General features: G+C 42.6%; 1 protein-coding gene across 1 annotated transcript in view; it reads left to right on the top strand.

The window, feature by feature from the left end:
- The window catches only part of LOC126456187 (brachyurin-like), a 62008-nt gene that overhangs the window by 7624 nt on the left and 40373 nt on the right, over positions 1-14011 (top strand). The window contains exon 2 of the mRNA XM_050091941.1: positions 8848-8941. Coding sequence (XP_049947898.1) covers positions 8848-8941 — 94 coding nt within the window. The remainder of the gene's footprint in view (positions 1-8847; positions 8942-14011) is intronic.

Genomic DNA, 14011 nt, shown 5'->3' with positions numbered 1-14011 from the left:
CACCTTTGGGATGCATTATAATGGCGACTAACATCACTACTTCCTCTTTCCACGCTTGAGAAAAAATAGTCTGCCTTTCCTCCACAAACATTCAATGACACCTCGCTGATAGTCTCCCCAGTAGAGTTCAAGCCGTCATAAAGGCGAAGAGCGGACACGCCCCATACTAATGTCCACTACGAGGTGTCCATATACTGTAGATGAGATAGTGAATTCTTCAGTGTAGAGATATTTTGAAAGTTTGCCCAGTGTATCGAGTGTCTTTCTGTGCAAACTTTGTTACAACTGATTCGAAAGCTCTTTCACAGTTATCTTTCACGATTTGAAAATCCTCCATTTGTGCTGCATTCGTGGCAAAAATCCAGCTTGTTTCATTACGTGAATAAAAGATGTTTTAGTGAGTATCTGGTACACAATGGAGAGGGGGTTGACAGGTGTACAGGTTTTTATATCATGTCTTTCTCCATTAAGGCGAAATAGAATATTTGCACCATTGTTGCAGTTCTGAAAAATTATCTTCCTCCCCAGACATAATGTAAATAATTTTTTAGTTACTTTTGTATTACGTTGTCTCCAGATTTAGCCATGTGTATCGAAACATCGTATCCTGGTGCCTTTCGTTTTCTCATTCTTCGACTGACTTTACACACCTCATCTGGCGTCACAACGTGAAGTCATTATTTTCAGTATTAAATATCTGTATTATTGATACGTCTACTGAAATATACAGTTTCATAGAAATCTTGAACGTCTACTGAAATATACAGTTTCATAGAAATCTTTTACAGTTTCTTCCCTGTTGTTTGTCACTGTCATCATATCGCACGAAAACATAATTTTCTGTTTTGTCTCCTTAAACGCCCTCATATGTCCTGGTTTTAATTTAATTTTATTTTCATTTGTTGTTGGACTTCTTATAATTTTACTGCAACGCATTTTATGATCTACTCCTTCTCCACCACAATCTGTCTTTAGATCCCAATATTGTACAATTCGTTGACCCTACAGAAAAGGTTGTGGAACCAGCTGTGTTCATTACGTCAGTGTCGTAGTCCATCTAACCAAACTTAGTGCAGTAAGGTACCGACTCAGGAATAGTTGGGCGTATTACACTGCACAACTTCCCTCAGTCCTCTACTCACAATATTCTTTCTTCTGCACCGGTATAGCAAGGCGTAGGCGGTAGTAGAATCTCTGTTTCTCTATTTCACCTCAGTGACTGGGATAAATACGATATTATTAGTCAGTCTTAGTGGGACCGCCACACATTTAACTTAGAGGGCAGCAGACTTTAATTCTGCAGTGCGAATTCACTACATCCAGTTTACCTCATTCGAAGGCTATTCGCGAAGCTGCGCAACTGCACGTCTTATACTCCAATCTGGTTGCAACCATTAACCATCACTAAGACGTATGGCTTTATTATCATACATTCTTATCTGAGAAGGTGCTGTAAAATGTGCGCAAACAACTTTACTTATATCTTCCACTGGCAGTGTAAAATGGCGATCTAAATAAGAGAAAGATAGGCAACAACAATATTGCAATAACTTAATTAGTAATTAACGCACATCTGCCCCGATAACTGAAAAGCATACAGATAGAATCGTTGCTCATTTTACTCATTTTTGACTAGCAGCGGATACATAAATTAATAGTTATGTAGATAATTAAATTAATTACTCGCACACATTTTAGATGAACATACCCAGCGTCGTTCTCCTGAATCTTTAAAAAGCGTTAGAATTTCGTGGAGCCAAAGAAACAGTGGCAACGTGTGATCTAAGAAAATTCACAGAGGGTTGGCACTGTGTCGCAGAATGTTTCAATTTTATGTAACTTTATAAGCAAATAGCACGATAAGGATTGCTACCACCGGCTGCTGTTGGTGTACAACTGGAAATGACCTGGTTTGCCCGAACCGATAATTACGATTTAACAAAGAAACTGATGTAAACTGCGTTTTCTTCATAAACCAGACGGGAACAGCTCTAGACAAGTGTTCATCTCCTGCATATCAGTGAGTAGTGCGCAATGTATACCAAGCGCTGATAGGATGGGCGAGATAAAGGCACGATGGAAAGTTTGAGATTAAAATGAACGACTGAAACAAAGGTTACAGTTACCCTTCATCTGTATGAGCTGATACCGCAGAATGGCGACACCTGCTTCTTTATTAGATATACGGAAGTGATACACTTAGACGGTTGAGATAAATAACTTCTGTATGGAACTGACGTAGGACACGTATTGCGTATGAGACAGAGGTTCGTTGAGCAAGGTTATATGTGCAAGTGGTTGACCGTCATTTTCTTCATTACTCTGAGTAGCAAACGGGTAAGAGAAGTTAGCTGTAGTAGTACTAATACAACTAACTTCTCTTACCAGTTTGCCACTCAGAGTAACACATCTCGTTTACAAAATTAGTTCACTATGTTGCATTTCGTATTTTATCACTAGTCGGACACTTCTTGACGTATCAGTGGATGATTCGTTCAGACTCAAATAAAGTGGATTTTTGTAGTTGGAAGGTAAATATTTTAACAATGGCAGTGGTTTCCAAATGTTTCTTCACTCAGAACCCATTGCGCTGCTAACAGTGCACCGAAACCCTCAGGGACACCTTTCAGTGGTTTGCATCAGAGTCGCTGAAGCTCAGTTTTCAAGTCGTCGTATCTGCCTAGTTTTTCAAGTTGTTTGTCGTCGATTATGCTATCACCTGGGACGGCAATCTTAATGATCCACACTTTCATTTTATCGACAATAGTGTCGTCTGATGGTACTGTATTCCTGATTGCGATCTGTCTGAAGTGCCACAGTAGTCTGAATTGCTCGTTTTCGAGAACATTCTCTGGATTTTGGTGTCATGAGTACCTTGACAGTGGCAGGTGGTGATTTTAGCACGGGTTTCAGTTGATGACTTATGCCATGTCATTGTGCCTCCATTTGTAATTATTTTGAGCGATCTTTTCGGAACAGCTCAAGATATGATCAATTCTTTCCTCAGCTTCCTTGCAGAGTCTGCACTTTTTGTTTCATTCGTTGATATCTCCATTCCGGCTTTGATGGCTTCAGTTCTGGTGACTTGTTGCAACTGGCTGTCAACATCAATTACTAACGTTTCTTTGGACTCCACGCTTTGCGTCACGTCAGATGACACCTGGTTTCATTGTCACGTTATGTAAACTCTCAGAATTTCAGATACTGGTCGCACGACAACCTACATATTCTGCATGAAGAACCTCTCCACTCAAAGAGGTTAGGTGTTTGCTGTGCGTTGCTACGTGCGCAATGTTGGGCACATAATTTTCAGTTACACCTTAAACAGTACCACATATCTAGAGATCTTTGACTCTTTCTGTGCACAGTTAACAGACGCAGGGAAGCTGTATGCAGTGTTCCAGACATCCGCTCACACATCCAACCAAAGCATGTTCCACATCGCCAGTCTTCCTTAAACACAGACTTGTCAGTGAAGCCCCCTGGCCCCCAAGGTACTCGGACTTAACATCGTGTGACGTTTTGTTATGGAACGCATTAAAAAGTAAAGTGTATGCTTTCACTCCTCGCACAACAGTCGATCTTAACCGAAACATTACTAGAGACATCAACAACATCATGTCTGCAGAATTACAGAGCGGTGCTGGTAACGTAGTCATACGAAGTCAGCGTTGCCTGGATTCAAAATGGTTCAAATGGCTCTGAGCACTGTGGGACTTCTTCTAAGATCATCAGTCTCCTAGAACTTAGAACTACTTAAACCCAACTAACCTAAGGACATCACACACATCTATGCCCGAGGCAGGATTCGAACCTGCGACCGTAGCGGTCGCGCGGTTCCAGACTGTAGGGCCTAGAACCGCTCGGTCACCACGGCCGGCGTTGCCTGGACTCCCATGGCCACCACTTCCAGTACCTCTCATGAAACGGTAACTACATATTTTTTAACCTTACTATTATCTATTCCTTTTTAGTTAGTTCACTGTTACTGGAATCTCGGGCGCGAGGCGTACCGTTTTTATGTGGGACGCCCTGTACCAGACTAAGTAAGTGTCACGAGCCTGGCTTTAGCCAGCAAGACAAGGTTAAAATAGTCACTACTTCTATACAACTAATCAGTACCTCTTTCCAGTGCAAATACTTTCCACAGCCTCTCATATCCGACTACCATATTGGAAACAAGCACCCTGTCTACACCTGCGTTCTAGTGTCCCCTACATAACATTGTAACATCAAAAGAAGGACACACGCAGAAACACCGTACTCCAAGTCTCCAATGCACCAACTGGAATTTATTGCATTCTGTAAGAACTCGCCAAGACCGCCAAGTTGTTATCAAACACGACCTCCAGCTAGCTGATGCCTCCATGTACTGACGTAAGGCCCCTGACCAAAGACCAAGTCCTCGCCCACAGAGTCGCTCCCTTGCTCCCAAAAACCTAAAACCTGCTCCGCTCTTCAGTCAGATCACGTGCGCCGTAAATTCACTTGCTAACTTCGTCAGTTTTCCGTAGCAGGAATCTTCGTCCGCGCAATACATTTAAAGCCTCAACTGCGCCCCACAGAGTCCACGACTCTCATCCTACAGTCGAGAAGGTTTCCAGCTGGCCTTTGATTTCGTGAAATCTAAATCTGACCTACGAAGTAATTTCACAATGAGTCCTTGACGCCGATCACGATTAGGAGCAAAAAGTAGCAGTTTCATAGGCCATTTCCTTTTCCTGCTAGCAGAGCTTCGACAGGTGCTGCCTACTGCCATGCCTTTCACCAGTTTCTTTAGAGCGGGGCTTCGGAAAACACCGGTAATCTTCGGAAATCATAAGCTCCGGAAGCAGCCTAGTCAGGTCCAGCCACAACCAATTCAGGAGGATTAGAGAATCAGCAGGCCGTCCTCTCCATGCACGACATAAGATTCCTTCCGCTGCTCCAGGAAACAGGCCCAGGTATACACAGTGACTGCATGACAGCCACACAGTCGCCATCTGGAAAGAAATGTGCCACAACAAACTTTGAGGGATGATAGGCCGCACCCAAACAACTTTAGATAAGAAACTGACTTCAGAAACGGTTAAATACTGCTCTGGCGGCGGCAGTTCTTGGAAGAGGAGAATTTATTGCCTGCCACTTTATCATTTGCGTGATTCTCTAGCGAGGAATCGATATATTCCGAAGATAAGAAACAAATCCACGATTACAGCGATTTGAGAAGCCGTTATTCGTTACGTCAGTACACTTCCTTTTTTATCACCATCGTAACAACATGTCACTAATAAAGAATACTAGAAATATAACTATTACTGTCACTATTTCTCTTTTATCAGTGTGTAAATAACTTCCTTCCTAAGGAAAAATGTAGCATTTTCCAATTCCGACATTCTTATCGAGAGGGCTCTGTTTACATGGAGTCCAGTAGATCCAGAAGTAGTTTTTCAGCACTCGCTGCAACGTAAAGACAGGAGAAACCAGATAGGTAATCCTCAATATCAAACCATTCATCGTACATTCGAAATTTACCATGAACTCAGAATAAAGGAAACAATCATCTAAACATTAGTAATTCATACTCGCAAAACAAGCGTCACTCAAATACACAATCCGCACACTCATGAAGATGGCATTAACACAGAAAACTATCAATCACATATAACTGACCACTACAACGCAGATAAGCACAAGATGAGTGTTGCCAAAGTCTATGATTGAAACTATACCTAAGAAGGGAATAAACGCGTAAGCAAAAGTGTGTACACGTTCAACAGCAATATAGCATAACGTACAAGCAAGAAACAGTACTAAACGACTCATAAGGTATGAAAAGAAGAAAAGAAGAAACAAACTGAAACACAAGATACAAAAGCACTCTCGCACGAGGATACAGCCATTCTCAAAGGATAAATGTAAATTTATTCTACGAAATTTATAGTTCATTACAAACGATGCAAACGTACTGCAAAATTAGGTATTTACTCTTTACAACGTTACATACTCGACGGATAGTGTGAAGGAAAAATAATTCAAACGTTTAGATTGTTGCAGGATGGCATAGAAAGTCAGCGCTTACAGCGCATTTACAGCAACGCAATTATAAGTTAATATCAAAAAGTGAAGACATGGAAGTACTGAGACGATAGCGTAACATTAATTTCACAGTAAAAGTGGTACGTATAAAACGATATCATAATACGTGTTTCTCGTAAATGACTATGACAACGCGGCCTCTATAGTTGTCCATGACTACGAAGGTCTTGCCGATGCGAATTTTGTGCACGATCTGATCTGTCGATTACTTCCCATTAATGATCGTTGGGTTTGATGTCGGGCGATCTGGTTGGCAAAAAAATTCGCTGTAATTGCCCAGAATGTTCTTCAAACCAATCGTGAAAATTTGTGGCATGGTTATATGGCGCATTGTCATCCAAAAAATTCTATCTTTGTTTGTGAACATGAAGTCCAGGAATGGCTGCAAATGATCCCAAGTAGCGGAACGTAACCAGGACCCAGTCCATTCCACGTAAACACAGCCCACACCATTATGGAGCCACCTCCAGCTTGCAAAGTGCTTTGTTGACAACTTGGGGGTGACTTCGTGGGATTTGCGCCACACTCGAACGATACCATCAGCTCTTAGCAACTGAAATCGGGACTCATCTGACCAGGCCACGCTTTTTCAGTTGTCTTGGTTCCAAGTGAACCCAGGAGATGCGCTGCAGTAGGCGACGTCGCTCTGTTAGCAAAGGCACTCGTGTTGGTCGTCTGCTTTCATAGCCCATTAACGCCAAATTTCATGGCATTGTCCTAACGGATACGTTCGTCCTACCTCCCACATTGATTTCTGCGGTTATTTTGCGCAGAGATGCTTGTCACTCTACGCAAACGCTGCTGCTACCGGTCGTTGAGTGAAGGCCATCGGCCAACGTGTTGTCTGCAGTGAGAAGTAATATCTCAGATATGGTATTCTCGGAACATTGTTGACATTGTGAATCTCAGAATATTGAGAACCATAACGTTTTACAAAATGAAATGCCCCATCCGTCTCGCTCCAACTACCATTCCTCGTTAAAAGTCTATTAATTCCCGTCGAGCTGTCATAATCATGTCGGAAACCTTTTTATATGAATCATCTGAGTACAAACGAGGGCTCCGCCAATGCATTGCCCTTTTATACCTTGGGTACGCGATATTACCGCCATCTGTATATGTGCAGATCTCTATCTCACGACTTTTATCACCTCGGAGTACCGTGAGAGAGAGGATAAAAATACTTCCATTTCTACAAGTAAGTGAAACAGTTCGGAGAAGAATCTACAAAATATGTCGAAACTGTAAACCAGTTGTTTCAGGAAGCTAGAAACTAAACATTAAATACATTGTGTCTCACTGGTTAGAGGCACAAAACGCGTGGGTGTTTTCAGCTCGTTACTAAATGCACATAAGTAGGAGGCCGAGTTGATAGGAGCTGAAGGAGTGCAGGTTGCAATAATATGCGGTACGGCATACTGTTAGAGAAAAGGATTATTATTCAAGAAACACATAGTACAATGAAAATTACTTATCTTCAGTAGTTTGTAGGACTGCAGCTGCGGCTGTAACTAAACTTCGGAGCATGGAATACCATGAACTAATACAACATATTGTCAGGGACTAAGCCTGATGGGCTCTCCTCAGAGAATCAATACAAACATTACAGAACTGGCTGAGGGTCGATTATGAAAGTGCGTCTGCCTAGGTTGAAATCTAGCTAAGGAGTGAACGAGGCACACTCCAGTTCCGTCGAGCTCCACAGCCCGCTAGAGTGCGGTGTGCTCGGCAGACGACGGGCTGCCAACCTTGTGTTGGCGCACCGTTGTAGTAGTATCTGCGACAATGATACTACAAAATAAGTAATAAAGGTATTTCTCGCAAAGCATACGCAAAGTAAGATTCAGAAAACACATACAATAGCAACGTGAGTGGGTATGTAACAGTGAAATGTTTGGATCAAATGTGACTTTCAGCTACAACAGTGCCTGTATTATAAATAATATTAGCATGATTTCAATAACGAAAGAGAACAATAATTCTCTCCATTTCAAAGTGAATTTTTCAGTCTGTAGTGTAAGTATGTGTTCTTGCGTAACTTCCTGACAGATTAAACATGTAAAATGGAACGGAACTTTGAAATGGAAGCTTGCCTCCCACGGGCAATGTTCTGATCAAGTGAGCAAACAGGTGTCATTCCTTTCATGTTCCAGGACCCTATGTCCTGATTTCCATGCTCATTACGAGCTCTTATGCATACCTCGCTGCGCTAACATTCTTGGGAAAATGCGTGTTGTAGAGAAGTGATTAGTTATTTAGTCGTGATGCCGAGCGGTCTAAGGCGCTGCAGTCATGGGCTGTGTGGCTGGTCCCGGCGGAACTTCGAGTCCTCCCTCGGGCATGGGTGTGTGTGTTTGTCCTTAGGATAATTTAGGTTAAGTAGTGTGTAAGCTAAGGGACTGATGACCTTAGCAGTTAAGTCCCATAAGATTTCACACACATTTGAACATTTAGTCGTGATATAATAAGAGCTGGGAAGTCTTTGGCTTTCTCCCATGTGAGACGCGGCTTATCCATCACTTTTATGTGACATTCAAATCGCGGATAATTTGACTTGTTTCACAAAAAAACATGCAGTGACAGTGATGAAAATCACTCAGCAAGCCACATAGTATTGACATAAAAAAAAGTAATACTGCTGTTAGGCCTCAGTAACGGATATTAATCGGACCCATGAATACACCCAGAATGTTAACTTGAGCTTGATGTAGTGAATAAGTTCCACAATGCGCAGAGTAATTGAATGTCGTACGTTTACTTTGTTTGCAGGGAGACCCCCAGCGCTATGTGCGTCGCTTCCCCTCGGGCAGGGCGAGGCGGCCTATGGACACCGTGGTCCTCAGACCGTCAGGCAGTCACCAAGGTGAGTCCACGCCTACAGCCTCTGCTAATACTTCTTCTCGAAGCAACAGTCTACAGCTGTCAAGTACTTGAAATAATGCACAGCAAACCACCAGCTGTACCGACACAATGTTATTCCTGCCGTCCGAAGTAGCCGCGTGGTCTGGGGTTCCAATCCTTCCTCGGGCTTGGGTGTGTGTGTTGTCCTTAGCGTAAGTTAGATTAAGTAGTGTGTAAGCCTAGGGACCGATGGCATCAGCCATTTGGTCCCATAGTAACTTACCTCAAATTTCCAAACTTCCAACTTTATTCCCGTGCCGGTTTCGGTTCATAAAACCACCATCACTGGAGGGAAAGTCGGATATCGGCGATTTACACATACATATCGGCACAAGGCAATTCACTATAACTTGCCTCTATCTTGGTTCACATAACATTTGCTAATCATTGCAGCAACTTATGTCAGAAGATGACGATCACAAACTTGAAATACGGAAATAATACGCGTCAGGTTGGTGATTTACACATACATACCAGTACAATGGCATTCCACTATAATTTTTGTAATAGTGATGATGGTTTTATGAACCGAAATCGGTAGAGGAATAAAGTTCTCTTGGTGCAGTTGAGGGACTGCATATCGCATTATTTCAAATCTGCTGATAATGTCCGCGGGCTTCGTCTGTTGGCTACAGCCTGAGAGAACCTGCACATTTATGACAGTTAAACGGGTATCAAAAAAAAAAAAAAAAAAAAAAAAAAAAAAAAAAAAAAAAAAAAATTAACATAACAAAAATGGGAATTTGTTAAAACAGGTTAGAAATTAAGGAAAGGGAAAAAAGAAAAAAGAACAATGGCTGCAACGTCATGCTATGACATTTATAATACAGGGATGAATATGCTAGCTCTACCGTCATTCATCTGGATTCATGGCACCCTTGACGAACCCCGGACCCGTACTTTCCGCTTACCTGACGATCCGCTAATTGCGTCATTTATTCATAGACAAGGAATGTTCGGTCCTGTAATTGTGGCAACTTTAATGTCATGACTCACCATATTTAACCTGATAATGTGGCTTCTAGGCTATGAAACCGGTCGATAAAAAAGTTATTTAGAGGAGCAGTCAAACGGTTCAAAATGGTTCAAATGGCTCTGAGCACTATGGGACTTAACTGCTGTGGTCATCAGTCCCCTAGAACTTAGAACTACTTAAACCTAACTAACCTAAGGACACCACACACATCCACGCCCGAGGCAGGATTCGAACCTGCGACCGTAGCGGTCACGCGGTTCCAAACTGACGCGCCTTTAACCGCACGGCCACACCGGCCGGGAGTCAAACGGTTATTATTGAAGATGAATATGCAACTGCTGGGTATTTATTCATAAAATTGCAATTGTATTTGTTATTCAACAACTTTTGCCAGTTTGCTTTGTTTTCGAAGCAATTTCTATGGCCACATTCTTATGACTGATATAATCGTCAGCAACAATGATTAGTGCTTATTATTACGTCATAACTACAGGGCGTTTTACATTTCATATTACACACTTCTAGAGGTTGTCGGGGAGACTTAGCGGATCAAGTTTTGTACAGGAACCCATGATCGAAAATGTATCGTTTCCATGTTAAAAGGAAAGAAGATGAACAGATTTCAGTCTGTTTAGGCTGTGACATTACAACAGCTGTTCGATATGACGACCACCAAGTTCGGTGTACACAATATATCTGCGCAATAAGTTAGCATAAACTCTGTCCAACAAGCATGGTGTATGGTCAATCACTTCTGCAAAAGCCATGATCATTGCAACCAGATCTTCCTGCGACTGGACCGGGGCCTCGTAAACAAAACTCTTTATCTTAGCCCACAAGAAAAATTCCAGAGGGTTTAAGAGGGATGTTGGTGGCCAAGCATGCGGTCCACCTCGACCGATTTACCTGTCTCCGTAGACTTCATTCAATCAATTATTCAAAATGACTGTCACAATCGCATTATTTATTTTGCCGCCAACCGGTTTCAACCCACGATGGGGTCATCTTCAGGACAACCGTGCACAGGCAGGGTGACGACTCCAGCGAGCGACCAAATGGTGTATATTGCCCTCAAGATGACCCCATCGTGGGTTGAAACCGGTTGGCGGCAAAATATAAAATGCGATTGTGACTGTCATTTTGAATAATTGATTATAAGTAAATTAATTGATGTTTATCTCCATACAACTATGTTGTCTAAAAATTTAGACTACCTTCAGGTGGTTTCGGATGTGAACTGTAAAACATACTGCCACACTATCATGCTGGAACCGCAATTCGCCCGAATGTCGAATGACACACCTTCCAAAAACTCCACCGGAACTTGCTGAAGGGCACTCATTAGGTGAGGAGGAAGTGTGCACAACTCAAACACATGACCATCGCAGATACCTGCCCAGACATTGATGTCGAAGGGTTCCTGAAATCTTCGTGTACACGTGGCTTTGGGATTTTCGTGGTCCCAAATGTAGCTATTTCCAGCGTTCAAAACACCTTTCCTGTTGAAATGCTCTTTGTCGGTGAACAAAATTCGCCTTGAAAACTAAGGAAAATCCACACGGCGGTGTCAGTAACCTGTAGAGGTAGCGTCGCCGCCCCACCGAGATGTAAACACAGCTCCCCGACGTCTCCATCCGTCGACTGGCCGCGAATGCGCAACTCGTACTCGACTTAATCGTTCGTCAGGCAGCCGACTTCCAACACCAGGCGAGACCCCATATCACTACCGTGTGCACCTGGAAAAACTGACACATTAGTACATTCTGACAAAACAAGAAATTAATACCGATATCACTAGTATCAAAATTGCTAGTACATAGGTGACGAACGATGTTCAACCAACTAACCCAGCTTCCCAAATGTAACCATGCTCTCTGCTACTGAGATGTCCGGCTCAGAAAGAAAATAAGATGTGTAACATAACGCACATGCTGGCGAGCCATTTGCCAGATAAGAGCTTTCAGTCCTGGAATTGTGAGGCCAAGGCTACGGGAGGCATCTGGACCATCACAGGAAGCCACGCAGTCGCCAATAACCGAGCGCACCGTGACAAGTAAATTAGTGGTTTTGCCCATGCCACCTTGAATTTTAATTCCTCTCTTGAGCCTTCCTTTTATTTCCGCCATTGCTTCTTCGATGTGTAGACTGAACAGTGGGGGCGGAAGTCTACAGCCCTGAGTTCCTTCTTTTATAATCCGAGAGCTTCGTTCTTTGTCTGCCAGTCTTATTGCTCCCTCTTGGTTCTTGTACGTATCATACGTTACCAGTCTTTCCCTATAGCTTACCCCTATTCATCTCAGAATTTTGGAACATCTTGCACCATTTTACATTGTCTAACGCTTTCTCCAGGCGACAAATCTTATGAACGAGTCTGATTTTTCCTCAGTCTTCTTCCATTATAAACCGAACGTCTTGGTCCTCTAACACTGGTAGCAAGCCCGAAGTTACTTTTATATCTGAAGACTTTTCTCCGTTGAGAATGACATGCTTTGCTCTGTATGCTACTAACCCTTCAACTCACACAGCACGTGTGATACTCCACACCCATGTATTTTGTTCATTAGGCGACAGTGCGGAACTGAGTACAACGCCTTCCGGAGACCAGGGAACACGATATGAACCTTGGCGCCTGTATCTACTGCTTCCTGGACCTCGTGGACGAGCAGAGCGAGCAGCGTTTCACACGATCATTATTTCGGGACTCCTGTTGATTTTTACATAGGAGATTTTCGACCTCCAAAAAATGTCATAATATGCGAGCATAAAATACGTTCCAAAGTTCTACAACATACTGACGTCAGCGATAAATTCCTACAGTTTTGTTGTCCGATCCGCGACCTCTATAGGAAACGTGAATAAATTACGCTTTTTCTCTAATCATTACGAACGTTTCGCTCCTCCAGCGACCTCGATACACTGCTGCAAGAAGAGTACCAAGTTCTATGGAATACTTTATTTATAAATGTACTATTATCCCGGCAAGACAAGCAGCCTTTCCACTGTCCAGTGATTGCAGTTGTTTTCTATTCCATGGTTACTTATTTCGATACCTGCCTTTTAAAGTGCGTGCGACGACTTCAGAAACGAACGTCAGTCATCCTAAGTGAAATAGTTTTTGAAAAAAGAGGATTGGTGTTCTGGACCTCTTCGTGTCTTCCTCTGTTTCGATGTGATTTTGGTCACAGAAGGTGTGAACATCTGACATCTATCGGTTTACTGATTAAGCGTATGACTAAAGCTTCTTAGGGTTCTTTGTCAAGTCAGTAGATATAATTTTACTTTTAAATTCACTGAACTCATTACGCATGACTCTCCTTAGGCCAATTATGGATTCTTTCAGTATTTGTTTGTCTTTGAGGCTTTGGCTATGTTTCGATTCGCAGTGAAGCTCCCTTTGCTATTATGGCAGATTCCTAAGATTATAGTCGAGTCACAGTGAGTCTTTCAAACATCCACAATTTTGCTCGGCATGCACCTGTATAATGCGTATTCTATAATACCATTTCTTGAACTTGGTCCACTGATGCCAAATATTGTCACCCCTGGAGGTGAAATTTTCATGTTGATCGCTCAGGTAATCTAAAATGCGGTTCCTGTCGCTCTTGATAAGCAAAAATATCTTCTTGTCTTTCTTTATAGATCTCCATTCAACACTATAAAGTGAACAGGAAATTTACGCAAAAGTGTCTCCTCAAAGTTTTCACCACTCTGGTCCTGAGACAGCGGTCTGTAAAAGCTTCCGATGAGTCTTTTTGAACCACTTTTAATACTTATCTCACACTGGAAGGCTATACTAACTTCACTGTATGTTACAATATAATTTTTCTTGTGAACGGTCCGATGTCTGTGTCCAACGGGCACAACATTTAGGCAAGCAACTACGTTGGCATCACCGGGTGCACCGATGAACCATGATAGACACTAGAATGAGATTTTCACTCTGCAGCGGAGTGTGCGCTGATATGAAACTTCCTAGCATATTAAAACTGTGTGCCGGACCGAGACTCGAACTCGGGACCTTTGCCTTTCGCAGGCAAGTGCTCTACCAACTAAGCT

Source organism: Schistocerca serialis, chromosome 2, assembly GCF_023864345.2.
Source record: "Schistocerca serialis cubense isolate TAMUIC-IGC-003099 chromosome 2, iqSchSeri2.2, whole genome shotgun sequence".
NCBI lineage: Eukaryota > Metazoa > Arthropoda > Insecta > Orthoptera > Acrididae > Schistocerca > Schistocerca serialis.
The sequence above is the reverse complement of the archived record's forward strand: the minus strand, read 5'-3'. Positions and strand labels throughout refer to the sequence as shown.